Source organism: Apodemus sylvaticus, chromosome 6 (assembly GCF_947179515.1).
Source record: "Apodemus sylvaticus chromosome 6, mApoSyl1.1, whole genome shotgun sequence".
NCBI lineage: Eukaryota > Metazoa > Chordata > Mammalia > Rodentia > Muridae > Apodemus > Apodemus sylvaticus.
In genome coordinates, this window is record NC_067477.1 from 22,180,939 (window position 1) to 22,208,119 (window position 27,181).

General features: G+C 46.9%; 1 protein-coding gene across 3 annotated transcripts in view; it reads left to right on the forward strand.

Annotated features, from left to right (window-relative positions):
- The window catches only part of Ttc7b (tetratricopeptide repeat domain 7B), a 215,169-nt gene that overhangs the window by 153,405 nt on the left and 34,583 nt on the right, over nt 1–27,181 (forward strand). For all 3 annotated transcript variants that reach the window (XM_052185252.1, XM_052185251.1, XM_052185250.1), the window contains exons 16-17: nt 6,256–6,372; nt 14,067–14,164. In XM_052185252.1, coding sequence (XP_052041212.1) covers nt 6,256–6,372; nt 14,067–14,164 — 215 coding nt within the window. The remainder of the gene's footprint in view (nt 1–6,255; nt 6,373–14,066; nt 14,165–27,181) is intronic.

Genomic DNA, 27,181 nt, shown 5'->3' on the forward strand with positions numbered 1-27,181 from the left:
GGGAAGATATCCAGGGCTCTGACACCCGTGCCCCGCTGCAGCAGCTTTTCTGGGCTGTTCTACACAGATGCCTTTGCCTCCTGCCCACATTCAGCTGATAAGCAAAGGAAGGCTCCTGGCATGCAGAGTCTGGGAGACGGAGTTCACAGATCATCACAAGATCCCAAATGTTCAGGTTCCTAGGATTGCGTTTCCAAATCAGCTTCCATGAATGTAGCCCTCACAGCGAGGTAGTATAGGTTTTCATGATTAATATGCATGTTTCCTCTTTGAGGCACTTAATAAGCTTAAGGAAATTAGAACTTTAAAAATTTTTTTAAAAATCTTTGATGTGTATGTGCTGTGATATATAACTGTGTGTGTGTGTGTGTGTGTGTGTGTGTGTGTGTGTAGGTCAGAGGACTACCTTAGATACCAGTCCTTGTTCGCTCTTGTGTGAGAGCAGGCCTCTTGCATACTGACCAGTGGTCTTCTGGCTTCTTCCTGTCTGCCTCCCATCTCACTCTAGGAGCCCTGGGGTTACAGGTAAGTGCTGTCTGTCCTCTGCCTTCAGGTGGCTTCTGGGGATCCAAACTCAGGCCCTCGTGTTTGCACATCGAGTTCTTTACCCACTGAGTCATCTCCTCAGGCCTCCCTAGGCATTCTTGATTGGAAACGTGTGTATATTAAGTTTCAGAATTTTAAAAATGTGCATCTTTTAGCTTCCTCTTTGCTCAGCCCAAGTCAGGGTTTATGGGAGTAGATTCAGGAGAAAGCTGAGCAAGAGTTTACATATAGCGGGCGGGACAGATGTGACGGGGTCAGAAGTCATCCTAGAAAGGGCTGCTCGATGCCCAGCTTGCCCTGGGATGTGCCCATCTCCTCTCTAGGACCCATCTCCTATGAAGAACATTGAAATTTCGCATTACCACATGTCCCAGATTCTCACTGGGATGTTACATGTCTGTTCTAAGCCCTTCTCTAAGCCAAACATGGTCTTTATATCAGGAATTATCTTAGGATTCTTTGAAATTTTCCAAAATAGGGTAAAATATTACTTAATGAAAAGTGAAAGTCTGAGTAACTGAGTCACTCAAACACCTGGGATGTTATGCGTCTCGGGCTGTGGGGCAGCGGCAGATCACAAACACACACGCATCAGTGTGAGTGGCTGTCTCTAATAAGTCTAGGATCAGAGCCCAGCCCCAACTCCTCAGGCTCAAGGCCACAGTGTAGTCCTCACGGGGCTGCGAGTGGGAGAGGGTGGGGTCTGACTACACTTCATGCCGCGTCGTGTTCCACAGTCTTATGTCTGGGGCTTTAACTATTTGGCTGTGGGCTAGACAGCACTGTGCCTCCCCCTCCATCCATGACACTGCAAGATTAAAATCATTCCCTGCTTCTTGTTTGGTGCTTTGAAGTCAGATAGATTTGGCTTATTGTCTGTGCTGTGAGTCTAGCTGGATTAGCTCTGCCTAATTTGCAGGGTGGTTGTGGAATCAGTGATTAAATATTCCAAATCCTCACAGCTGCTGCCGCTGTTATTATTTTACTTGTCTTGGAAGCATACGTTTCTTGGCTTATAATTTGTTATCTTGCAGTTGTAAGTGCTCGTGGTTTTTGACAATTGTGTTGTTGTTGGAGGGCGGTTACTCCTGTTCTTTAAAGCTAAAGAGACGCCGTTCAACATGCACTCTCAAGGATTAGTAGGCACTCGAGAGGCCTCAATGCAAGGCCTAAAAAGTCATTTCAGACAGCAGCCTCTGCAAAGAGGCATGGAGCATGAAGACTAGTGAGGGAGGGAGGGGCCGGCCTTGGCATGATTGGGGTGAAGATGACGTACTAGGAACAAACTAAGGCTGGATCACAGCACACATTGTAGAAGTTGCTCAGTCTTAATTATCACTAATGAAGTCTATTCGTTACCTTTCTCCTTGCTGTAGCCAAAATACCTAACAGGAAGCAGCTTAGGGAAAGAGAAAGATTGTGCAGAGAAAGCCTGGCGGTAGAATCGGGGAGTGCCGGTCAGTTTGTATACCTTGAGGGATGAATGTTCTTCATTTTCTTTCCCTGCTTTATTTCATGTAAGGACCCCAGTTTAGGGGATGGTGTCCCAAGTTTATGATGGGTCTTCACTCCCCAGTTAAGCCGATTCAGAAACACCCACACCGACCTGCCAAGAGTTGTCCTCTGGGTGATTCTAAAACCTGTCAGTTGGCCAATGAAATTAACCATCAGAGTTAGATTTCATGTTTTAGCGTGTTCTCCTGTTCTTCATTAGTTTTCAGTAAGTCTCTGATCAAAATATGTTTTAAGTGAGATTACTGAACTTTGAACCAGGTCTACAGAATACGTGACTTCTGACTTAAGTCTTGGCTGATCTTTCCTGTGCTCTCTCTTCTGCTCATTGCCTCAGGCTAGCATACAATGTCCCATGTCCAACTCTGGCATGTCCTAAGCTTTCTGGTCACTTGTTTTTCTTGCCTTGGGATTTCCTCAGTAGGTCAAATGTACAATATCTTTGGATTCAGCAGCATCAGACCAATGCCAGTCATTGTGTGTGCTGCACTTTGGTGCCAGCGCTACTTACTTCCCGCCAGATGTATTCTGCCTCCTTAAGACATTGGAGCAGGTTTCTGGAGAGATGAGAAGCATCGGTTCTGTTTCCAACACTCTTCCCTGCCTTATAAAGCCACTGAAGTTCAGGAAGTGGGTAAAGAGGCAGCGCCATCTCTCCCTGCCCCCTCCGTGCATTCTCAGCCTTCAAGTGTGCTCAGCGGTGCACAGGGGCCCGCACGGGGCCTGGCTGCCTGTGTTCCTGCCTCCCCGGTCTTCCCTCTGACAGGTTCTTTCATGCTGTTCCCAGTACCTCCCCTCCAATGCCTTCCCATCACGTGTGCCTAGCAGGTCCACTGTTGTTCCTCCTGTCTAGCTCTCTTAGATCCAGCCTACACCTTTCAGCTCCATATCATGAGTCAAGTGTTTGAAAGCTCTTATTTCATGTTAATTAGAAATTCTTTTTCCAGCCAGGAAACCAGCACAGAACTGCTCCCTCAAGCCAAGGCTTCAAGATGTACTCTGGCCTTTGTACTTAGGAACAGTAAAAGGGATCATGGCTAATTGCTGCTGAACAAGGAAACATTCTCACCCACTCCCAGACTTTCCTCTGAGCCTGGTCAAGCCATAAAACCTTTGTTTGCCCTTACCCAAGAGCCCAGCCACCTACAGTGCTAAAGAGGCCTGTGGTCCCACAGTCCTAGACCACTCTCCTAGACACAACTGATTGGCAGCAACTGTCACTTAGAAGATCCTCTAGGCCTCCAAATGGTCTCCACTAAAAACTGGCAGGGGACAAATCAGAAGTTTCTCCCTTCTAACATGCTGGGTTTGGGTAAAAATTATTCCTAGAATGTTCTGGACTCATGTTCGCTTCAGCAAGAGTTAGCTTCTGATTCCTTTCAGAAACTCTTGAGACCCAACCCCCCCCCACCTTCCACCCCCACCCCCCGACTCCCAGAACGACTGTCAGTCATTGTAGAGGGCCCTAGTAGGCATCAAGGGAATTATCTTCCCTTCAGATGTCATGGACGAGAGCCTGGCTCCATGCTTGCAGCTGGCCTCCCTCTTGGTTCTGCTGCTTAAAGGTCAGGGACCACACCTTCCCATTACCTGGCCCATTACTACCTCAGCCCAGATTCTGCACTGCAAACCAAGGTCTGAGGAGGAGGCCGCAGCCCTGGCATGTCTCTGGGAGCACAAGCCAGCACCTTTAGGATTCCTGTGCTCTATTGGGAGAGAGGCAGAGCTAAGTTTGGAATGTGCTGGGCAAGCTACTCCAGTCCTGTCTTTCACCAACACCAACAGTGACTTTAAGTGCTATAAAGTTGGGTATTACATCACATGTGGTTGAAGAACTCTCCCATATCTCATTGATAACACTTGAAATCCATGTCTTCATCTTCCATGGGCTATAGAGAAAGCCAGTGGTGGGTGAGTGTGATGAAGGCGCCATTGAACAAAGAGCAGTCATGGCCACTGTGAAGGGGAGGCGGGTGAGGGCTTGTGTGCTCACAAATCACCTTCAAAAAGCAACTGGCCAGAGGGAACAGGCATCCATGTCCGCATCTGTTGGAGAGAAATAAATGCTACCTACCTACAAAGGTAATTACCGATGACACTGCCAATGTCTGTAAGTCCCATATGCACAGAGGAGGACTTCAGTGATCTGCAGCTGTTCTCTGTCCTGTCTTTATTATAACAAACCCTAGCTTGTAGGGTATACCCTGAGTAGAGGAGCTGGAGTAAGAAGGTGGTCATAGGAAGACCTCCTCGACGTGGCGGGGTTAGCTGAACTGTAGAACAGTTGGAGAGAGGTTAGGTGCCAGAGGTTAGGCTCCAGTCTCCAGCATACAGAGCTGGAGAAGCAGCTGGTCAGCGCCACAGAAGTAAAGAGAAGGACGAAGGGTCGGTCCACCAGGGTGCGTGGCGCATGGTGAGACAGGGAGATGACAGCTTCAAAGGGATCTTGACATGCTGTTGAGGTGATGAGGAGCCGTGCCGTTTCTCTAGTGGACGGAACAGAATCATCAGACGGGTCTGCTGTAAGGTTTCTGAGACTGAGCAGGGTATGGACAAGAGGCACTCGGTCTGTGCTCCAGCCTACTCAGGACATGGATGTGAGCGCAGAGACTGGAAGGGCTGTGGGCTGCAGTCGGTTGTCTGATGTCCACAAAGAAAAGGATGGTTTGCGTGGCACTCAGGTCTAGATGGAGGCTAAAGCCACGGGCGATGTTGAGAATAAGGAACTACTTTGATGATTGTGAAGGGGCTCAAAGTCCAAAGTCTAGGCAGTAAAGAGCAGAGCTGGGCAGGTAGGGGGGAGACCTGTCCCGTGTTCCTCTTGCCTCATGGGACTTCAGGCAGTCTTTCTTTTTAAACAGGGTATTTCATAGTTCGGGTTGGCCTGCAACTCAATGTATAGCTACTAACAGTAATCCTCCTGCCTCTGACTTCCACATGCATGGGTGGGTTACCATGCCCCAGCTCTGTAAGCCTTCAAAGCTTCTGAGAAGGTTAGCATTCTCCTGGAGGGCTTGCTGCATATATGTGTATCAACTGAGTCATATCTCCTGTGTAATCTTATTAATAAACCAAGGTTCACTTTTAATGAATTTTTGAAATTTCATAAATAAATTGGCTTAGTTCTAAAAAAAAGCATGCTTTTAATAAGATCTCTGTATTTTGAATAAAATTGTCCACTCCGGTGCTTTTAAGCTCCCCACAGGGAGGCAGAGGCAGGCCGATTTCTGAGTTCAAGGCCAGCCTGGTCTACAGAGTGAGTTCCAGGACAGCCAGGGCTACACAGAGAAACCCTGTGTCGAAAACAAACAAACAAACAAACAAAACACCTCCCCACAGTTCATCCCCCTGGGCTCGCTTGTGCCTCCATGGTGAGACTTACACTAAGCCACAGATTGAGCACAGGCTCAGGAATCCTTGACTCCACATCACTGCCTTCCGTAGACTCTGCAGGTGCACAGAAGGCCCCATGCTGAGTGGCTACAGTTCAGGGTCTGCAGAGGTCCAAGCAGACGGAGTCCCAGCGCCACGAGCAGGAGCGGACACAGTCTGTCCCAACCCACAAGCTATCTCCAGCTGTCATCTGTGCACAAAGGAAAGCTTAGTTTCTCCAAGGAAATCTCACTGTGTGTGCAAGGCCCGTACCCAGTAAACCACACTTAAGGGCAGGCCCCGTATCCCGCAGTAGATGGCCACACAAAATGAGCTAAAGGGTAGTTTTGGAAGGTTTTATTTTCTCATAATTCTTTGAGCATTTTTCTTACCTTAACATGTCTTTTGCTTATTTATTATGGTTTCCAATTTTGTGTTTTTAATGGTATTCCGTATGTGCAATTCTGTGTGTCTCCACATCTGGATGTTTTTCTTGTACTTTGTCTTTTTTCCTGTTTGTTTGTTTGTTCTGACCTATTCTGGTTTGTTGGTTTTTGTTTTATTATTAATTCTTTAGATGCCTGTTTGTTGTTTTCTAATGAGATTGAGGGAAAGAAAGGGAGGTGATTTGAACGAATGGGAAGTATCTGGGAGGAGCTGAGTGCAGGAAACTGTGATCAGAATATAGTATATAGAAAAACCCATTTACAATAAAAATTAAAATAAAATGAGTGCAGTTGCCCTGCCGCAGGCTGAGCCACTTATCTAATTGATGAGGTGGGCCTCTGGCCTGACTGTGTGCTTTCTCCCCTGTCTCCACTGTAGACTACTGTTCTCCAAAGTGAAGCTGGAGTCACTCTGCCGGGGCCCGGATGAGGCACTGCTCACCTGTAAGCACATGCTACAAATATGGAAATCCTGCTACAACCTCACCAATCCCAGGTAAGAGGCCAGTGGTGCCTGTTTTGTGTCATGTTTGCATGGGTATCTGCAAACCAGAGCCTTCTTGTATGTGCACGGATCTGGTATGAACTGTCACTCCCCTGTGCCCCACTTCTCCACAGATGAATGCTGGAGCTTCACGCTTTCCTGTGGCTGACGAAGCCTCCAAGTCACGGCTTCTTTTAGTCCCCTCTCCTCCCAGCTCCAATGACAAGTCTCAGCATCGTTTTAGAAACTGGCCGATGGCATAGTCAATGAGTAGTATTTAATGGTCTGCGTTGCCAGCAGGTCACAGCCTACTAAGACAAGAAGTCACTGTGAGCACAGTTAAAAATAATTTTGAAGAAATTAAATTCATGACTCATACAAATATAAAATCAACACATATTAAATATTTTATTTACTTCATTCACTTGTAAAGAAGCCAGTACATAGTTATGGTCCATTCAGAGAGGAATTTGTAACATGTATAAGCAGAAATGCTGAAGTGAATTTATAAGTAGATGGAAAAAATATCCTATAAGACTGCAGACTATATTTTATGGGACTATCTTTTCCACGGGGGAGTAATCATTTGTATCCCCACAGAAAGTCAAAATGCTACCCTTTGAGTCAGCAGATCCGTAAAGAACAGCCAGTCAACCCCCCCCCAGGAGGTCCCCAACAAACACCCATAATCCATGTGCCCCAAGTCTGGGCCACACTGCCAGAGTAATTTAGCAAAGTGTTATCCGATTATTCAGATGATTTCCTGCAACTCAAATATTCAGAAGGTTTTTCAAATTCATGGCAAGGTATGTGGATGACGTATAGTATGCTCTGAACAGTCAGGAGGCAAACAAGGAGTTGTTATTGGTGGTGCCAGGTGTAGGAGGCAGGCGAGTGCACTGGGCCATGGTCTGCAGAGACCTACAGAGAGGAGAGGTGGCTTGGAACTGGGCTGTGGCACTGGGAAATGGGAATTTTGATGTCTTAACAAAAATGTCTTCAGTTGAACAAAATGTGGCGTGGCTCACACTCTAATTCCAACTCTGAGGAAGATTAGGCAAGAGGATTGCTTAGAGTCCCAGGCCAAATTAGACAGCATCATGAGTTCTAGACTAGCCTTGGCTACAGAGAGACCCTGCTTCAACAAACAAACAAATGAAAGAGAAGCAAGTATTCAGACTCTGGGCCTGCAGAGGCGGGTGTGCCCCAGTGACTCAGCTGTGGCAGAGCCGCTTGGACTGTAGGGACTGCAGCTGGGTAAGCCAGGCCTGCTCACAGCACCTCACAGGCCCTCTGAGATGGAGGAAGTCCCCTGCAAGCTGTGCTGGGCTCGCTTCCTCTGCCAAAGGGGAAGCAGGGCTGAATCTCAACTAGCATTTTCCTTGTCACAGTTTGATCTGAAAATAAAAATCATTTTTACATAAAAAAAATCCTACTCATCCATATCTATAAGCAAAAATGGGAAATTCTGATCTTTATCTCTCTCAAAGGCCCCCTCTCCTGGCCCATAATAGCATCAGAATTTGGGAGTGTTTGCCCTATAACCTGGCCTGCAGCACACACTGCCTCAGCTGGTAGCCTCCATGCTGGAGCTCATCTCTTGCCTGTACCCCCTTTAGAAGGGAGAAAATAAACCACCAGCTTTCTCTTTGCCAGTTTCCCTCAGTTCTCTACACCTCTCCCACCTCCCACATTTCCTCCCACTTAGCAACCAAGAATATTGAATGTGCAGAGAAAAAAAAATAGCAGAATTGGAAAGCCTTTAAAAATACCTAACCAAATGCTTGTGACCATATTCTTCTTTCCTTGAAAGATCTTTTAGGGACAGAGCAGGGTATTCCTGCCCTGGGGTGGAGATGACCCCTCCCAAAGCCCTGGGCCTGGGGTAGAGGCAGGGCAGCCATTATCAGAGCTCCCTGTCTGTTTCAACTTCATTTTCTCAGGATATAAATAAATGTTTCTCTGAAGCCTTTTGCACTGCACAGATGCAGGCATGCTTGAGCAGCTGGGGTGAGAAATGACCCTGGCTAGGAGTGCAGCATGCACAAGCAAGGCTAGCACTGCAGTTGGCACACTTCCCAGCCCCAGATGCAATAGCAGAGGACCAACAACAGCCCCCGGGCTCTCTGGGTCATATGGACTTTCACACAAGAGAACCATGGTACATGAGAAACATGCTTTACTAAAAATAAAATAAGCTGAAAACTGAGCAGGAAGATTTTTACAGGAAGTAGTTGGAGTCCAGAGGGAGTAGGCCGACGCCAACCACCCAACTCCACCGCCCTTGCTTCCGTGAGCTCAGTTGTGGCCCCTTTGCTTCATTTGTCTGGGTTTCCCATCTTTCCTGAGGTCCTTACACATCATCCTGAGACTCAGCGCAGGCTCTCGGGGCGCTAAGAGGAGGAAGACATGGGCCAGACCAAAAGTGGCCAATGAGATCAGCCCCTGATTGTATGTTCTCGACAGCGCTTTCCATCTTTATTTTTGCTTGAGGGAAATCACAATAGAAGCGGCTGCAGAGCTGAGCTGTGGACAACTTGTACCAATAGGGCTCCACCTGCGCTTGGAGGACTCAGTTCCTGCTTTGAACAGTGGGTGGACGTTCTCTCCAGGGTACATTTGGGGACATGCTGTTGTTTCAGATTCTCTTTTCCTGGGTCTGAATTTTTTCCTACATTTAGGATAAGGATCTGACTTGTTCTATCGTCTCTCTCTTAGTAAAGAATAAAGCCCCTTCAATTCTTCTCCATAATGACTTGGGCACTCAGAACAGCCTGAATCTAACCAGACTCTCACCAGAAAGGTCCCCATGGGCTCCCAGCATTCCAAATCACAGCATTTCAGCCAGGGATGGGAGTGGTTTCTTTCACTGAGAGTCTCTCTGTGCCAGGACCAAGCTGGGCCCTGTCTGCGCTGCCTCTAATCCCTGTACTCTGCTACTCCGACTTTAGAGGAAATCAAAAGCTAAAGGAGACTGTGTAACATACCCAAGTTTTCCAACTTTGATTTGAGTGGAGTTAACCATCAAACAGGAGGCTGTCTGACACCAAAGCTCTCTCCATGACAGCACACTGCTTCTGTTGATGACAGCCACTTTCTTTTCTTCTTCTTTGTAGACTGTCAAGTCACTTCTTTCCTACCTCTGATCACTGCCACCTGAACCTTCTCTGTCATTAGCCTTAAACTGACATCCTCCTGATTGGAAGAAATTTGTTTTCTCCCTAACTCCTCTGTCAATCACTTACTAACAAACAGCATCTAAAGCTGACACACACCGTTGCATGGTTTCTTTCTTAGTCCTCCTGATAATCACCAGCATTTTGGCAGGGCTTTCCTTATCTTACAGAACATGTTCTCGTTCTGCCCTCAGAAAAGCAGAATGAATGGGCCAGTGCCGTGTTGAATCACACTCTTCGTACTGCTGCAAGATGTGAGGCACAGACACAAGGAGAGCTTGTGTGATTAGGACCAAACCTCAGAGGCTACATACAAGTAGCCTGTCTTAGTCAGTGTTCTTCTGCTGCGAAGAGACACCAAGACCACAACAATTCTTACAAAAGGAAGCATTTAATTGGGGCTGGCTTACAGATTTAGAGGTTGAGTCCATTATCATGACGGGGCGCATGGCAGCTGCAGGCAGACATGGTGCTGGAGAAGGAGCTGAGAGGTCTACATCCAGATCTGCATGCAGCAAGAACAGAGAGTCCCCAGCACCCAGCCTGGGCTTTTGAAACCTCAAAGTACAGCCTCTGTGACAGACATCTTCCATTAAGGGCACACCCACTCCAACAAGGCCACACCTCCTAATCCCTTTCAAGTAGTGCCATTCTCTAATGGCCAAGCATTTAAATCTGTGAGCTTATGAGATCCATTCTTATTCAAACTAAATTCTACTTCCTGCCTGCTATAGACTTGTAACCATATCATAATGCAAAAAAAAAAAAATGCATAAAGTCCAACTTCGAAAGTCCCATAGTCTATCACAGTCTCAACACTGTTTAAAAGTCCATAGTCTCTTGTCGGAGTCAAGGAAATCTCTTAACTGTTACCCCTATGAAATCCAAACCAAAAAGCAGATAGCAACTTCGAACCTACAGTGGCATAGAATATATGTTAGCATTCTAAAAGGCAGGAAAGGAACATAGAGAGGAAACGCTGGACAAACCTAGCCCAACACCCCTCCTTTCAGCCTCTGTTAGCGTTTCTGTCTGCAGCCCTTCTCTTAGATGAAATATATATTCTAGGAGCTGGAAAGAGGCAAAGCTGTGATAGGAACAACAGCGATTTGACTCCTGGGCCGTCTCTCTTATCTCTTGTGTTTAGCCTCCGCAGCTGTGGAAGACAGGAAGAGTCTCTAAGAGAAACTACAGTTCCGATTGTAAGCAGGATTTGCTCTATATTCTGTGACTTCTCAGTCGTAACAGGGAGCAGTAGTCCCTTGGAAGTGCATACTTATGTATGTAGACATTTCCAGCTCATACACCATGGACTTGGGGTCTTCCTGATTTCTTCTCCTGAAATCACGTCTCGTCTCTGCACCACTGAGGAGTACTGGTTTCCTCTCCTTCCTGCCATCTCATTTGAGAGTCAGGCTGAGAAGAGAGGAGGTGTGGTGGTAAATAGTTGGTGAGAGGTGCCCAAGTAGACAGAGTCACAAAGGGAGGAAGGGAAGTGACATCTATGTCAGCGAGAGGGGTGGATCTAGAAAGAAAACATCCAATATGAAGAAAGGATATCCCAATTTTGAATAATGTTGCTTGAATGCTGTTTTTAAGGTAGCAATGGAAGACAAACTGCAGAACAGACCCAGATGTAGTTGCTCTGCCAGTGGAAGGAGATGGGTCTTGTATCATTATTAATGATTATTGTTTCTGTCAATTTCTAATGTTTGAATATGAAGCCCTGAGATTCCCACATCTCCCATAGTTGCACTGGAAGGCCAGAGGTAAGCTGTCTCTGGGAACTCACCAGGCATAGTGACCAAGACGCATGTTTAAAGGGAACTGTGTTTCTGACCCTTGGCATGTACTTGGAAGTTTTAACTTGCCAGAATGTTCTATCTGTTCACTCTTTCAATTGTTACCTGGTTCTGTGTAGGAGGATAATCTTACCTTCATCATCTGGCCAGAAAAGCCACCCAGGTACAAAAGCTTTCTCAAAGTGATGGCTCACCAGTGGCAGGCAGAGTAAGAGCCCAAACCATCGGGGCTCCAGGATCCCAGCAGCAGGCAGAGTAGGAGCCCAGACCATCGGGGCTCCAGGACCCCAGCAGCAGGCAGAGTAAGAGCCCAGACCATCGGGGCTCCAGGACCCCAGCTTTTGAGTCCTTTCAAACCTCACATGTGGCAGCCAAGCTCATGCTCTGGAACTCTTAAAGTGCAATCCTGCAACGTTACGGCTGCAGCAACCCCCACTGTGGTCCAGTGGGTGCCGCATTGATCCTTTTTTTTTGCACTGTCAATACCTAATGTCTTCCAAAATCATATATTTAGACAAAGCCTTCTGAAAGCTCCTGGATGCGGAGCCATTGTAGTGTTCAGATCACTAACCCTTTGTGATTGTATATATTAGAAACACTACATGAGCAGGCCAGTATTAGAAGCATTCAGTGTGTTTTGTATGATTATTTCTCAGGATTTTGCATTGTCTTCTACTAAGGCAGATCTTTTTTTTGTTTCCCAGTATGGCAATAATTAATAGTGCAGCTTCCAGCAAGTCTGCACAGATGATGTGGTAAATGCGGGCTGACAGTCTGCACTGAGCAAGGGTTCCCCGGCTTCCTGTGTCTCTCTAACTACATCTCTGGACATGGAAATTGTAGCCTGTAAACTGGGTTAAGGTTCATAACGAATCTTGTTTGCCACTTTCAAACAGCAGCAGCTGCACACGGGAAGGAAATTGTGTTCCTTGAAATTGTAGATTTCAAATGTCTTAGGAAAAAAAATTCCTATCAGGCATTATCATGATAGGAATAATAATAATAATAATTTTTACCTACTTCGTAGATATTGGATCTGTATGGTCTAAAGTCCTTTAACTGCTTCACCCCTGTTCACCCTGCAGTGGCTTCCATATGACGGTGGCAATGACAGGGATGCCAAGCTGGAGAAAGGGCAGTCAGGAAGCTGGGCAGTCAGGAAGCTGGTGAAGTAGCTGTCTGGAGACGGCACCGAGCCTGCTGTGATCCCCCAGGCCCCCTCTAGCCAGCCTTTGAAGCCCAGGAGAGCCAGAGGGCCCTGCCCCAGTTCTGCTGCAACTGTTCTCTGAAGTGCTCCTCACTGTCTTTTCCTCATGTAGTAAATGAGAATATTATCCAGGTGAGGGACTTCAGATACATCTGGGGGCACACCCAAGTTCACGACTGATCACTCTGGCCACTTCAAGCCCAGCAGCTGCCCTGAGAGCTGCCCAAGTTCTGAGGAGTGGCCATTGTCCTGGACTCTCTAGTACACTTGGTCTAGATGAAGCCTTGGCATTGCTCCCTTCAGGACATGTTCTAGGTGATTCTCCTCATGCCACAGAGTTCATAGCCCTGCTGTGGTTAGTAAAGGCATCTTGGAAGGTAGTGTGCAAGATTCTGTGTGTACAAGATGGCAAGTATGTGTGCAGGCGCGGACACACCCCGGCTGTCATCCACATCTACGCTGGTCAGAAGCAATTCCCAGGAGTTGCTTCTCTCCTTCCATCATTGTTGTCTGGATCAAAGTCACATGTGAGGCATAGGAAGCAAGTGCTGTACCCGCTCAGCCGTCTCACCAGCCCAGTCTTCTCTTAGATCTTATAATAGCAGAAGAGTAAAAGCAGCAAGGATCTGTGGGCATCAAGGAAGCTCTGCTCGCAATATATACCACTATATGCATCACTATATATACCACTATACACACCACTATATACATCACTATATATACCACTATATACATCACTATATACACCACTATATACATCACTATACACACCACTATATACATCACTATATATATCACTATATACATCACTATACATACCACTATATACACCACTATATACATCACTATATACACCACTATATACATCACTATATGCATCACTATATACATCGCTATATACATCACTATATACACCACTATATACACCACTATATGCATCACTATATATATCACTATATACATCACTATATACACCACTATATATATCACTATATACATCACTATCCACATCACATATACATCACTATATACACCACTATATACATCACTATATATACTACTATATACACCAGTATATATATCATTATATACATCACTATATGCATCACTATATACATCACTATATACACCACTATATATATCACTATATACATCACTATCCACATCACATATGCATCACTATATACACCACTATATACATCACTATTTATACCACTATATACATCACTATATACACCACTATATATCACTATATACATCACTATCCATATCACTATATACACCACTATATACATCACTATATACATCACTATCCACATCACTGTATACATCACTATCCACACCACTATATACACCACTATCCACATCACTATATACATTACTAAGCCCTGGGTACAGGACCCCTTTGGGCGTGGACAGATGAGGACCATCCAGACATACATAGGTGTCCCTGTGTTTCTGCACTCTGTGCCAGCCTGCCTTGCTCTTTCAAGTGACTGACATTTACAATGTGTTTTGCAGTGACTCTGGACGCGGGAGCAGCCTCTTAGATAGAACCATCGCTGACAGGCGACAGCTTAATACAATCACTTTGCCAGACTTCAGCGATCCTGAGACAGGTGAGAATCAAGGGCCAGAGGGGGGCAGGGAGGGGGAGAGCAGAAGGTGGGACCAGGTGCTGGGTTGGTATTTGAGATCGACAGACCCCAGGAGTAGGGCGGAGGGTAAGAGGGGTAGAGTGTGGGGAGAGGCAAATAACAGGACACTTCAGCCTCATTTTCCAGTGTTGGTTCATAGTGAGGAAATTAGTGTCATTAGCCCAGATGGACTCAAATCTGTTTCCCCTTGTTCTGGGAACTTAAACTTTGAAACTACAGTTTGGTGGCTTCTGTGTGAGACAAGTTTCCTCTCCGGTGTGTCCCCCATAGGCTTCTCCCCTTATTGAAATCGACCATTCTGAGTTCTAATCAGTTGCATACATAGACACACATGCTTCCAGTAGGAGGACCTGTGGGTGGCAGGGCTTCTGAGCTGCTAGTTCATCCGACTGTCCTCGTGTGGTGGCCCATAGCACTTTACTGCCTCTGAGCAAATGTTTCTACTTGGCTGATAAGGACCGCAGGGGGTCGTGTGCACCGTGCTCATGTGTCCACAGCTCCCTGGATGAGGCAAAGAAGCACACCTCCCTAATTTTCATAGCTGCAGACAAACAGTTCCAGCAGTAATGCTGGGTCATCACTGACAATCTGGGGACCCCACAGACCCACAAAACATAATGAAATTCACTCAACTTCGAGCTTTAGTGGTACTTCTAGGACACCATTAAAACCAGCTCTGCTGCTTTCCCCCCCCCCCCAACACCCAACAAGGGACGCAGGAAGCCTTAGTCTTGATGTGGTTTAGTCCATCCTTAATGGGATGACTTTAGAGAAGGAGCCTCGGGGACACTTTCCTGTCCTTGTGACACATCCCCAACCCTGGACTCCTCTGGAAAAATCTACCCCTGGATGGCTGGTAGGCATGGGCTCTCATAGTCCAACTGACTCATTCCTGCCAAGGTTCCCTTTCACCAGAATCAAAATCAGCTTAAGACATTCCATCCAAAGACCCTGGCCCCCTGTTCCAGTGATTGCCAGCTACAAGAAATGACACAAGTTGGTTTAATAGAGTTTAGCCAGGCCAGCCGGTACTGGTCACAGGCACACTGGTGTAACCACAGGCAACTCTGGGAGTAGCTCACCCCAGGTTGATCAGCGTTTGTGAGTGGACGCAGATGCCAAGGCATAGCCCTGCTTGTGGATACAGTCATCTCAGCAGGCTTTTAAGGCCCTTGTAGAAAGGAAAGGTCAGACTGTTGGGGCTCTAGACAGAATGAGATGAGGCTGGGACTATTGCCACTGCTGAAATTCAAGCTGATTCCAAAGAGCTGCTGCGGCTGCTGAAGGCTCTCAGCCCCTCTGGCCTCTTCCTCAGTATCCATGAGATTAGCCATACTAAATCTCAACCTCTTTCCTTTGAGCTGGCTTGGATCTTATTTAATTCTTGAGGTCCAAGACTGGAATGACTGCTGTTTACCAGTAACAGAGAGCGGCAGGGAAGGGATGAGCCCCTTTTCCTGCTTCCCTGTGTTCGTGGGAACATCTTTGCTATGGTTGTCAGGGATGCCCTCTGCAGGATCAACCTTCTCAGGTGCCGTGCTGTCCAAGTGGACCACGTGGCTCAGGCTAGAGCAACCACCCGCTGTCTGTTCTCCCCTCTCCATCCTAACACCTCTCGTGTGGCTCATTGCTTGGAAAGATCCCTTATTCCAAGGAAATCTAAGTATCTGGAGTTTGGGCTTCTGGTTCCTATGTCCCTACCAAACAACAGTGGAGACCACTCCTCCCAGACATTGTCCACTGACAGTCCATTTCACTATGTCAATGAACCCTCCAAGACCCTTTCTGTCTGACCTGCTGTAAATCAGGGCTATTTACACAGAATCCTTTAACTGGGAGATCAGGGATCTTTGGGGGGCCAGGAGGCCTACTCACAGGAAGTCTTGTCATTGAGCATAACACACACTGAAATGTAGGATGGTTTACCTAGAAGTGGAAACGATGCCTTTGTATTGATTAATAAAAGCCAATTTTCTTTGGTTCCGTGTGAGGTATCTGGGGGCACAGTTACCTTAGACTCACACCTTTGTGGATAGTCCATCTACCTCAGCTGCCCATGGATTTGATCTGTTCCTCTCATTTTGATTTCATTTCAAGAGCAAACACAACTTCCACTTCAATCACAAAGCTAACTAGTGGTGCACCATGGAGAAGCATTGGTCCCAGCGCTGCCTCCATCAGCATCTCCCTCTTCCTGAAGGCCGCATCCTCAGCTGCTGTCTGCTTACCCTCCTGAATTAGCACGCCCCTTCCAGGAGCAGCCACTGCTGTGTGCTCCGCAGCCCTGATCATCGCTTCCCACACATCCCTCGACAGTGCCCTCATTATGTCTCAGAACTCTGAAGTGCTGCAGGACCCGAGCTTTGCACTCGGGCGGGCGTCTCACTCAGCCAGCCGCAGCTTTCGGCCCATGTGGTGCTGGCTGCGGCTAGCTAATTTTGCACATCCACTGCAGTCTTGCTCATTTAGTAAAGACTGGGCCACCGAGCAGAAGAGAAAAGGAAGGCCATGCCAGCTGTGGTCTAGCAGGAGGGGCTCTAGGATCAGGGTCTGTCTCGGAGAACCAAGCGGACAGGTGGCAGCGTGTTTTCACTGATAGCCCAGCCTGATGCTTATTTTCCTAAACCCCATAGCATCTGACACAAGCAAAGTCACACAGTGCTGACATCAGAACTAAAGCAATAGCAACTTTCCATTGTCTTGATCCTGTCACTCAGGGGTGCAGGGCCAAAAGCCCCACTGCACACAGACTCTTGAGAAATCAAAAGATCATCTTGGTATACATTTGATTGTTCTCTAGAATTCAAATGTATCAGAATAGAGATTCTAATATAATGAATTCTTCATCACTAAGTTATATATATTTGTGTGTGTGTATACATATGTCATATATATGATAAGAACTTTTAAAAGTATAAAGCATAAACCCTGATTAGGTTTTATTAGACAGGTACTGCGCAGGCCCCGTCACAGAACATGGCATTTCTTCTGTTGTCCCGCCCTCACTTCTTCCCCTAGTAGGTCCCAGCCAGTGAAAGCAGGAATCAGTGGAGTGACAGTTTTGAAGCTATGGGTCATTGTCTTTTCTTTGGAATGAGTCAGTAGTTCCTGAAATAAAGAGAGGGGAATTACTTGTCTTTCTTTTGTCTTCAAAGCAGGATATGGGGCAAGGGGACTTACCTTTAATCATTGGTGGAGATCACCAGACACCTATCCAGAGCAAAATAGCTTTTCACCTGGAAGTCTGATGCCTTTCCTTTGGGAAGGTTTCTGGTTGCAGCTGTGGTGGTCTTTATATGACCCCATACCCTGCAGCTGTCAGGCCTGAGGGCTACGGTACAAGCTTACTTTCTAAAGGGCCAGCCAGTGCACACAACAGGAGAGCACCCAAATAGCTTACCATTCCATTGTCACAACACTGAGACCATGGGACATGTCATTGTACTCAGCCCACTGCACCTTGGAAAACTTGAGTTTTCAAGCGAATTTACATAAGTGCTTCTGAGAAAAAACAAATCTGTGGGAATAAGGAGGGAAGGGTGTCCTGCAGAAGGCCCTGCACGCTGCAGGTTAAAGATGGATTATTTTCAGGGGATCACACTGCTGAATCTGTGCCCAGGTAAACCAGAGTTATTTTTATTCCATGATGTTGCAGAGCAATTAAATAACCAGTGGAAAACAGATTTGTTTTCTTTGAAAAGCGCTTGTATCCTAGTCAAGCAGAGGAGTGACTGTATTACATGACCTCATTTTCTTTGCAGCTTATGTGAGTATATTAAAAGCTAGTTTGTTTTTTTCTTTGTGTTTCTAAAGGTTCTTTTTTTTCTGCTTTCATTCTTTTTTTTCTCTTTCACTTTTTAGTATCAGACTCCTCCTCCTCCTCTTCTCTCTCAAGAACCGAATCTCCTCTCCACCTGTTTGTGTCTTCTCCTCTTCATTCTCATCCCAAACCTGACATCTTTGTGTGGCCCCCTGCTGCTCATTCATTCAGTGACCCAGGTCCTCACCTGGAACCTTCACTCTGTAAACATGGTTGTTTTTTTCTTCCTTCTTAGACCCCCCCCCCCCCACTTCATTGACCTGTTGTATTATTTTCTGATAATCTTCCAACTGATAAGCTGGCTAGGAAAATGTGTCAGGGAAAGATCTTGCTTATTTGAAAATCCAAAACTGTTAGGAACAGATGGAAGGAAGCTAAGACCACAGACAGTAGCCACGCTCTAACCTCTCCTGGAAAGTAAAGGCGTTGGGCGGGATCCAGAGCAAAGCAAGTGAAGCCTTTGCAGAGTGGCCTCTGGTTCCTGGGTCCTTCGGCGCTTTCCCGGAGCAGGCACAAGGGAGTGGAAACAGGGGTCCCACGGCAAAGGTAACGGATGAGGAGATGGCTGTGTTGACAAAATACTTGAGACACAAGCAGGGAGACCTAAGTTTGGTTTCCAGCGCCCACTTAGAAGCAGGGAACAGCACTGCAACTCTAACCCCAGTGCTGGAGGGACAGACACAGCAGACTGTGCAGGCTCACTAGCCTGCCAGCCTACATGCCACTGGGAGTCTCTGTCTTAAACAAGACAGGCTCGCAGGGTGTAGCAACACACCTGTAAGCCTCGGGAGGCAGAGGCAGGCAGATCTCTGAGTTTGAAGCCAGCCTGGTCTATGTAGCAAGTTCTGGGCCAGCCAGAGCTTCTGAGTGAGACCCTATAAAATAGGCATCTTACCGGAGGTTACCTCTGGCCCCCACAAACACATGCACTTACACACATGTGACCTCTCATACATGCATAGGCATATATACAGAAGAAGAAGCAAGCTATAATATTTTGCAAATAATCCTAAACATGTCTGCATTTTAGTTTGGAAGTTAATCCATGAAACAGTGAAACAGATAACAGTAAAAGTCATATTCTAAAGATGACATCACCTGCTGGTCAACACTGAATGGAAGGCTCTTAATGCTCTGCTCCAGACCCTTCCAGCTGAGGCCAGTGCAGGCCGGTTACAGAGCACATTTGAGAGGTTGGAAACTGGTTTTTACTTGTGAAGGCAGGGTTTCTGTCATCAAAGTATGGAGTGACTGAATAGGAGCTGCCTAATCTTGATTTTAAATAATACAGAAATTTTGAAAGTCTACTTTAGGAAGTACCAGGACTCAGTCAGTTGTTGTTTTTAATCCCCATATTAAAATGAAGCACAGTGGTTGGTGAGGTCCTTAATAGGGACCTAAATATGGTGCTCACGGCGAGAGTCGCTTGTCTCCTTCACTCCTGCCAGCAGCCGGCAGATTTCATCTGCATCTGTGATTTATAAGGGCTCGGCTTTGTTCCAAATGCTGTTACATGCTGAACAAAAGCCCATAAGAGGCTGCTGCCAGGAGGAACCACTCTGGCGAGTGTGCTCTTTAGGGCGGCTGCTGCTGTTATGTAAACCTCCATACAGGCCAGGAACAAGGTCAACCAAAGACACGCTCACGGGAAGCCACTCGACCCCACTCACGTGCGTACGGCATAATCCAGGCTTTGCTTTTATGGAGTGGAAGATAAAATTGATATTTATAAACTGTTTATGTTATCTTTTTATCCACCACAGACCAGCACTTTCTCACAATACGGTGCCCAGGGGCAAATGCCAAACTTTCCTTTTTCAAGGAAAAAAAAGTTTTTTTTCTCTTAGGTTGGCTTTGGTTGAGTTTATTATCTTAAATGAGATCCTGAGGTTCTAGAATAATGGCATCTGTTCCATTGCCCACTGTTTGCACAGCACACCCACCAACCTCAGCACCCTGCCAGGTCTGTCATCCCAGGAGCCCAGTGTTTCTTCAGAAATTCTGGCTCTTACAGTGGGGCCTTCGGAGTAATCGAATTAGTAAATCATTGGAGCAGTGAGGACCCACTGGGCCCCCTGCTAAATGTGGCATGCCCCTATCAGTGTTTTGTGCTTAGTCTCAGAGAAGCCATGAGCCACTGTCCCACCCTCGGGGACAGTGCCTGGCTGGTAACCAGCTGTTCCTCATAGATGCACTTGTTAATCTGGGAAGGAAAGTCACTGGTAATAGAGTTTCTTGATCTAATTGTAAAGAACTTCAACGCTCTTGCCTACCAATGAAAACTGGCCCACCCTGCGCTCCGACAGACCCAGGATCACAGTCACGTGGGGAGATCCAAAACCTGCTGGTTTCGCTGTTTGCCTCTTCCTTTTGGGATTTCCTGCTTTGGAAATTCCACATGGTGTCAGCTGGTCAGTTTCCATGTGCTGGGTGAACATGGCAGTGTGCAAGGGGCCTGATTGGCCTTTCTCTACTTAAAACAAAAGTCATTGTTAGTGGAAAAATAAACCCTGATTCCAGCCAGCCAGGCTTGCAGTTGGAAGGTTACTAGAACCTTCTTTGCTATTTTAGCTTTAATTTTGAGTTTTCAACTGTTTTGTTCCTTGGTTTTAATTTTTGGTTTGATCTGTTGTCCCAAGGCAACTCTCCAGAAGCACACTTTCATGGTTTTCCCTCCCTCTTTTCAGTTAGTAAGTAGTCTTCTGATCTATTAACCCTCGAGGGTCTCTGGAGTCACGCCTCCTCCACTGTTGAATGTTCTGTGGTCGGGAATGCTGGGGTGATGTGATCCCCTTGCTGCCACCTGCTCGTCCACTCTGTCACCTGGGCACACGGCCTGAGGCGCCAGGCCATAAACAGCAGAGGCAGTGCTGCTCTGAGGACTACAGAGGAGGAGACAGGGAGAGCGGCTTCCTTAGGATGCACAGAGGCTGCACAACTCCCTCTGACACAAGGGAATGGGTGACTCCCAGCTGTCTGTCCATCCGTCCATCTGTCCATCTGCAGTGGATGTGGAGAGATGGCTCCAGCACTTCACAGTGCTTCCTGCTCTTCCAGAGGACTCAGTGCCCACAGCAGTGGCTTCTAATGGCCTGGAACACCAGCGCCAGATGCTCTGATGCCCTCCTGTGTGTGTGTGAATACATGCCTCAGCAGTCATGTAACATGTGGCATGTATTCACACACACACATACACACAGAGAGAGAGACAGAGACAGAGAGACAGACAGACACACACACACACACACACACACACACACACACACACAGAGGAGGGGGAGAAAGTCATAATAGGAAAGAGGTGCATTTTGATTCTGTTAAAGCTCATCACAAACAAAAATTTTTTTCACAAGGCCCCTTTAATACCAAGCTCTTTTGAGAAAATGTAAAAAAAAAAAAAAAGATTTTTCCAAAACCTAGACTATGTTAAAGCCTTTAACTATCTGTTGTTTCATTTGAAACTTGCAACATTTATACAAAAGATTTAAATATTTTTCATAAAGCAGGCCCAAGCCTCTGAGAAGGGCCAGGTCTGTAGATGATTCGTCACCTGTAAAACTATGAGCGAAGCACTCTAGCTGCACGCACCTGTGCGGCTTGACAGAGACCTGACCTGAGTTCAAGGCCCAGCCACCACGCTGTCCTGAGCTGTAGCCCTGGAAGCGGAGACTCTCAAGAGTCTGAAGAGATTTTCTATCTCTTCTGGGTGGATCCAGAGTGCAGGGCCCCTCCACACTGCCTCTCCCCAGACCCAAAGCCAGAGACTCTGTTCTCAGCCATTCTAGCAGTTCTCACTGGGGAGAGAGAGATGTAGGAAGTTCCGTTCCCATCTCCAAGGGTGTGTTAAAGCCAAGAAGGACGACTGGCTCTGGCCTCCCACCTTGCAGTGGAGATAAGGCTGCCACCGCCCTGCTTAGGAGTAAATTCCCTGAGAACAGAGTAACGCCAGCACTGTCCAGATGAGAGGGAGAGGAGTGTCTCACAGACGTGCACGTCCACTCTCCGTCATGACATCCCACACATTAGTGAATGTCACAATCTGAAAGTAAATGGTCAAATTGCATATTTGACCCTATGTTCCTCATCAATAACATTAGTGATAACCAACACTATTTTTTAATTTTTTTCAATATTTATTTATTTATTTACATTCCCTATTTTTGAATTTACAGCGAAAAAGATCCTGATTGAGACAATCTTTTTAAAATATAACCTTTCTTTGCTATTTACATTTGGTCAATATTAATTTAATATAGTTTTCCTTAATTAGTTCTGTGGTGCCTTTCTTTGAACAAGGCTGAATGGAATGATAAGCAGCTGGCAAGTCAGTATAGATGTCGGTGTCGACACAGGGTAGCACCAGGCAGGCGTTCCCCCACAGTACTACAACCATGGGTAACCATGCCAGACCTACCACAGCCTCCCCAGGCAGAGGGCACTTAGTAGCTCAGAGTGAACGTGCAGCGGGGTGGGTGAGCTGCCGAGGGATCTTCTGCCCACTGTAGTCCTCCAGAAGGCACTGTCTCCAACCCAGACCCACCAGTGTGGCCCTGACAGCTGCCTTCCCCTCGCATGCTTGCGAATGGCTTCTCCTCATGCTTGTGTGTGACCACTCGGCCCTCCAGCCCTGGCAGCACTGCCTCAGCCTTGCATGCCCCCTGGAGAGCACATGGCCCTGTCTCTCCTTGCTTCGTGGACTCCTGTCCCAAAGCTTTCCCCTGGAAAGAGCTTCTCCTTCTCGGGAGAAGACATTTTGTCTGTGTTAACGATTGAAACTGTTAAAGCGGCTGAGAAATGGATTCGTGTTGGAGCTGTGGGCATGGACATCTATTCTGTTCTTCACTTGGGGTGAAAAGGAGGTTCCACAGAGAATGTTGGCCAGTGTTTATTAGAGTCCAGTGGGAGGCAGTGTGGGCTGTGGAGTTAGTGGGAGGCAGCAGCTGTCTGCTAAGCTGCTATGGCCCTGGCCTTGCTGTCACAGTGATGGGCATGCCCAGAGAGGAGAGAGACAGCCATGCTCTCAGACAGGGGAGCTGTGTGACAGCAGCGGAGAGCCACTGCCTCAGCAAGCAGGACAGCCTTATAGGAAAGACAGACAGATCAAGTCTAACCCCTTGGGGACTGTGGGGACAGAACTAAATCTTTTAACGTAAAGCAAAAGGTACAGATAGTATGCTTAATTTGGTGGCTGATATAAGAGTGGCCTCTCTCATCTCCTCTTCCTCCAAATCTTGAGAGCTGTTGCTCTTCTCATCAGGACATGCAGGGATGGAGGAAGCAGGGATGGGACAAGAAGGCCTCAGCCACCAGCAGGCTGCAGTGTTGGACAGATGGCTTCTCTAAGCCTTGCTTAAAAGACAGCCTTTGCCTATTAACATGAGAATGTTTTAAGAAGCTGGGTGGCAGGATCATTCAGATTGCTGTTAAGAACTGGGATCTTTAGGGGGAAAATTACTGCGTTCTCTCCTCGCTCTAATTGTTTGGGGGGCACAGCTTCTAGATGTTGGAGACTGAATAGTCTGGTGTCGGATAACACGGAATTGTTAGGGACAGGGAGATGATAAGTGATTGCCACATGCACGATGCCTTGGCGCCTCGAGTTCTCCTCAGAAAAGAAGTGAGGAAGGCAGGTATGGGCTGCAGCAGCCCGAGGCGGAGAGAACATGCTTGAGGAATGGGGTGTGGCGGCCACAGGTTCCATCACTCTCCCATGTTCATTGCATGAAGCAATCCACCAGTCCTCCAGGGCCGGGCTCCTGCCAAGTATGTGTCCTGTGCTGGATTGTCAGTGCCACCAGACAGGTAAAGGGGGAGCCAGAATACTATGTGTACCCTTCATTTGGGGTCCCTACTTGTGAAGGTGCAGGGTGACCACACCTAACTAAGCCTCCTAATTTCACCTAACAAAATTGTTGCCTCTGGGGTCCCTTCGAATGGTGAGCTCTGGTGGCTGGGTAGAGCTCATCTCTAGTGACGTTGAGATCTGTATGGAATCAACCACAGGCATCTCTCCCCATACAGACAAGCTTGGCCAAGGCTCTGGCTGAGACGCAGGCTGGAGCCAACTATTGCTCGTGGCCTCCTTAAGTCAGGGTTCTGACAGCTCTGCACGTGACAGGAAGCCTCAGGAGGGTTCAGAGCTTAGATCTGAAGTGCCAGGGATCCGAGGCCTCGGCTATCCACCCACAGAGGAAGGTCTTCCCACCCTTGTTCCTGGTATTCTCAACCCCAGCCTGGCAGAATCTAGAAGAAACTGAATTGGGAATTAGAACAGTTCTTCAAACATCACTTCGCCTTTTAATCAGGTGTCCCAGGCGGCCTTTTCTCTTCGGAGTAGGAGGGTAACAAAATCTGTGAGCCGAGGAAACGCAGGCTGCCTGGTTCAGGGCATTGCATCCCTGTGGACCTTTCGAGCACTTAGCACAGCAACCCTGGGCTGGCGTTTAGGGCACAGTCCCCCCTGCCTCCATCAGCTCCGGCCAAGCTGACTCTGCAGTGGCTTGTCCTGGCCGTGGCTTAAGGGAAGGGGCGCTTCAGCTCCTTGGCAGGGCGTGGCAGCTGCAGCACACAGCAGGCACTGCGCTCCCCAGTTACAGCGCTGATAAGCACTTCTCAAGTTAGTGTGATAAATAAGAGATGCGAGCAGCCTGGGCATACTGCCTGGCTCCGCCGGTGAACCGATAATTTGGAAACATCTCTCCAGAGTCTTGGATTTCAAGCTGGAAATGTGTCCTTTAGTCTTCCTTCGGATTCCTTTTCCAAGACTCTGTCTCCACTTTCCCCCTGGGTCGTGCACAATGTGCTTTTTCTGTGGTGAGAAAAAAAAATGAAGTTCCTTAAAGACAGACGGAGAAGCAGCATTTCCAACTGTGCCCACATAAGTCACAGCCACAGTATATAGTCCTGCTTACCTCGTCAGTCCTACTCCACAGTAAAATAGCTGCCGCTCTGCTGTGCTGTCAGTGATGCCTCCGAACTCTAGCCCAGACAAAGACTCACTTGTTATGTTATTGCAAAGAACGGTGGATGCTAATGATCATGTACTCTGGCCACTGCTACCTGCCATTAAAAACCCTCTGACTCCTCTAATATCTATCCCAAGCTCATCACAGCCAGGCTTTCTGCCCTTGTGATAAAGGGAACAAGAAATCGACCAAGAACAGGAAAGGATTCCTGACTACCCTCCTCATCCTCTCTATTTGATGGTTTAATTGTATTAGAGAGAGAAAGTCACTAAATAGCATCAGTGTTTAATTCTGTTCCCGAGATTTCCAGAGTGTGACAGATATGATGAAAAAGTTGTTAGCAGACATGAAGGTCAGAGCGTCCCCCATTACTAGAGCAGACCACACTGACTGTATCTTTTGAATGTCATAGTCTATAGCCATGTCACTCTGAACACGCCCCATCTCATCTGAACAGCATAAAAAGATGTCTGCTCACAGCTACTCTTTTATTTAGTCTACAAACACCTACCCAACACCTTGGATAGACTTAGCATTGCTGAAATAACTTTGAAAAGGCCTAAACAGAAGACACCTTACTGTCTTTTAGAACCACACTACCAAATAAGGAAGGTGGGTGCATCTTCTTCAAAGCCTGTAGACTGCATGGTGATAATGACACTCACGTGGAAGGACCCAAGGCCTTGTGTGCTGAAGGGACAGCAGGAGGCTCGCTGCAGCCTTCCTGCAGGAGGGGGCCTTTATGGCTGGATGTAGAGGTTGGGGTTAGAGCCAGACAGTGTTTGCATCCTGACTTTACCACCAACTGGCTGTATAGCTTTGAGTGGTTACATGATCTCTCAAGTCTCAGTTCTGTCACATAAACAGAATGAAGTGGTGTCTAAATGTAAGATGGTCAGACCACTCTCATGTGCCAGGCCTTATTCAGAGTGAAATTTATTATTATACCAAACATGAATTAATTCTGACAGTATAGTTATTGCAAAGAAAAAGAATTTGGTCAGGAGTTCAGTAAGGATCATGTAGTTCCTTTGTTGAGCAAAAGACAAAACAGCTAATCCCAAAAGCAACATTAGCTTCCCGCAAACCACAGGCCCTTAGCAAGGGCTAAATCTATAGATTGTGGGACAAAGTGTGCATGGCTCTGCTACAGCTGCAGTACATTATTATTTTTAAATAATCCAATAAATGAACATGTTAAGCATATTTCAGTTCCTAATGTGGCAATAACTTAGACAAGTGTATCTCCTTGTAGTCTTTACAATTTTCCAACATCCAAACAGATCTGAGACCAAAGAGTCTGAAAACCTCTTCCAGAGACCTCTAAGCCAGTGAGAGACACTGTCTCAAAAAACAAGGTAGACAGCTGTAGGGGTGACAGCCACAGTTGTCCCTGGTTCTGCATACTCATACACGTGCATATGCACCAGCATGCACATAGCCATGTGTGCGTGCCCGCCCACGTGTACACATATATACACACATACACACATATATACACACATACACACACATATACTCATACACACACACACATACATATACATACATACACACATACACAAAGTTATAGCAAAGTATTCATGACAGCGGAACCATTTTGCTGTTTTTAAAAAGTAATAACTCTAGACTTCCTTTGTCTAAAGCAGGGTAGACTCAGCCAGGTGTCATAGGTTTCTCCTTTGCAGTGTCACCGTGCCATCGGCTCCCTTATTCTTGGGCAGCAGCTTTCTCTGGAGAACCCCAAGGCTCCTGTGAGGCTGCTGTCTTCTCTAGGGTCCTCCAAGGCATGTCTGCCTGTGGTTTATCCATGGAAGATAGAATGACTTTTCGTCTATAGATTTTGGGTTCTATCCATCAAGCCCCCATCAAAGAATCCATCTTTCCACCTTGTTGAAACATTTGCACAATACGAGTGGCCAGTTGTTATCCTAACACCCACTCTTTGTTTTGTTTTTGTTTTTTTGAGACAGTCTTACTGTATAGCCCAGGCTAGACTTGGACTCACAGTCTTGCCCCGGCTTCCTGAATGCTGGGATTAGAGGCATAAAATGCCACGCCCAGTTTTCCATGCATCATCATTATCCATTCCAAAGATCAACTGAGATACTTACTGAGGTTTACAACCTTGTATTACCCAGTGTATAATTTATTTACATAGTGAAGATTTATCTTTACATGTTGTCACTGTTG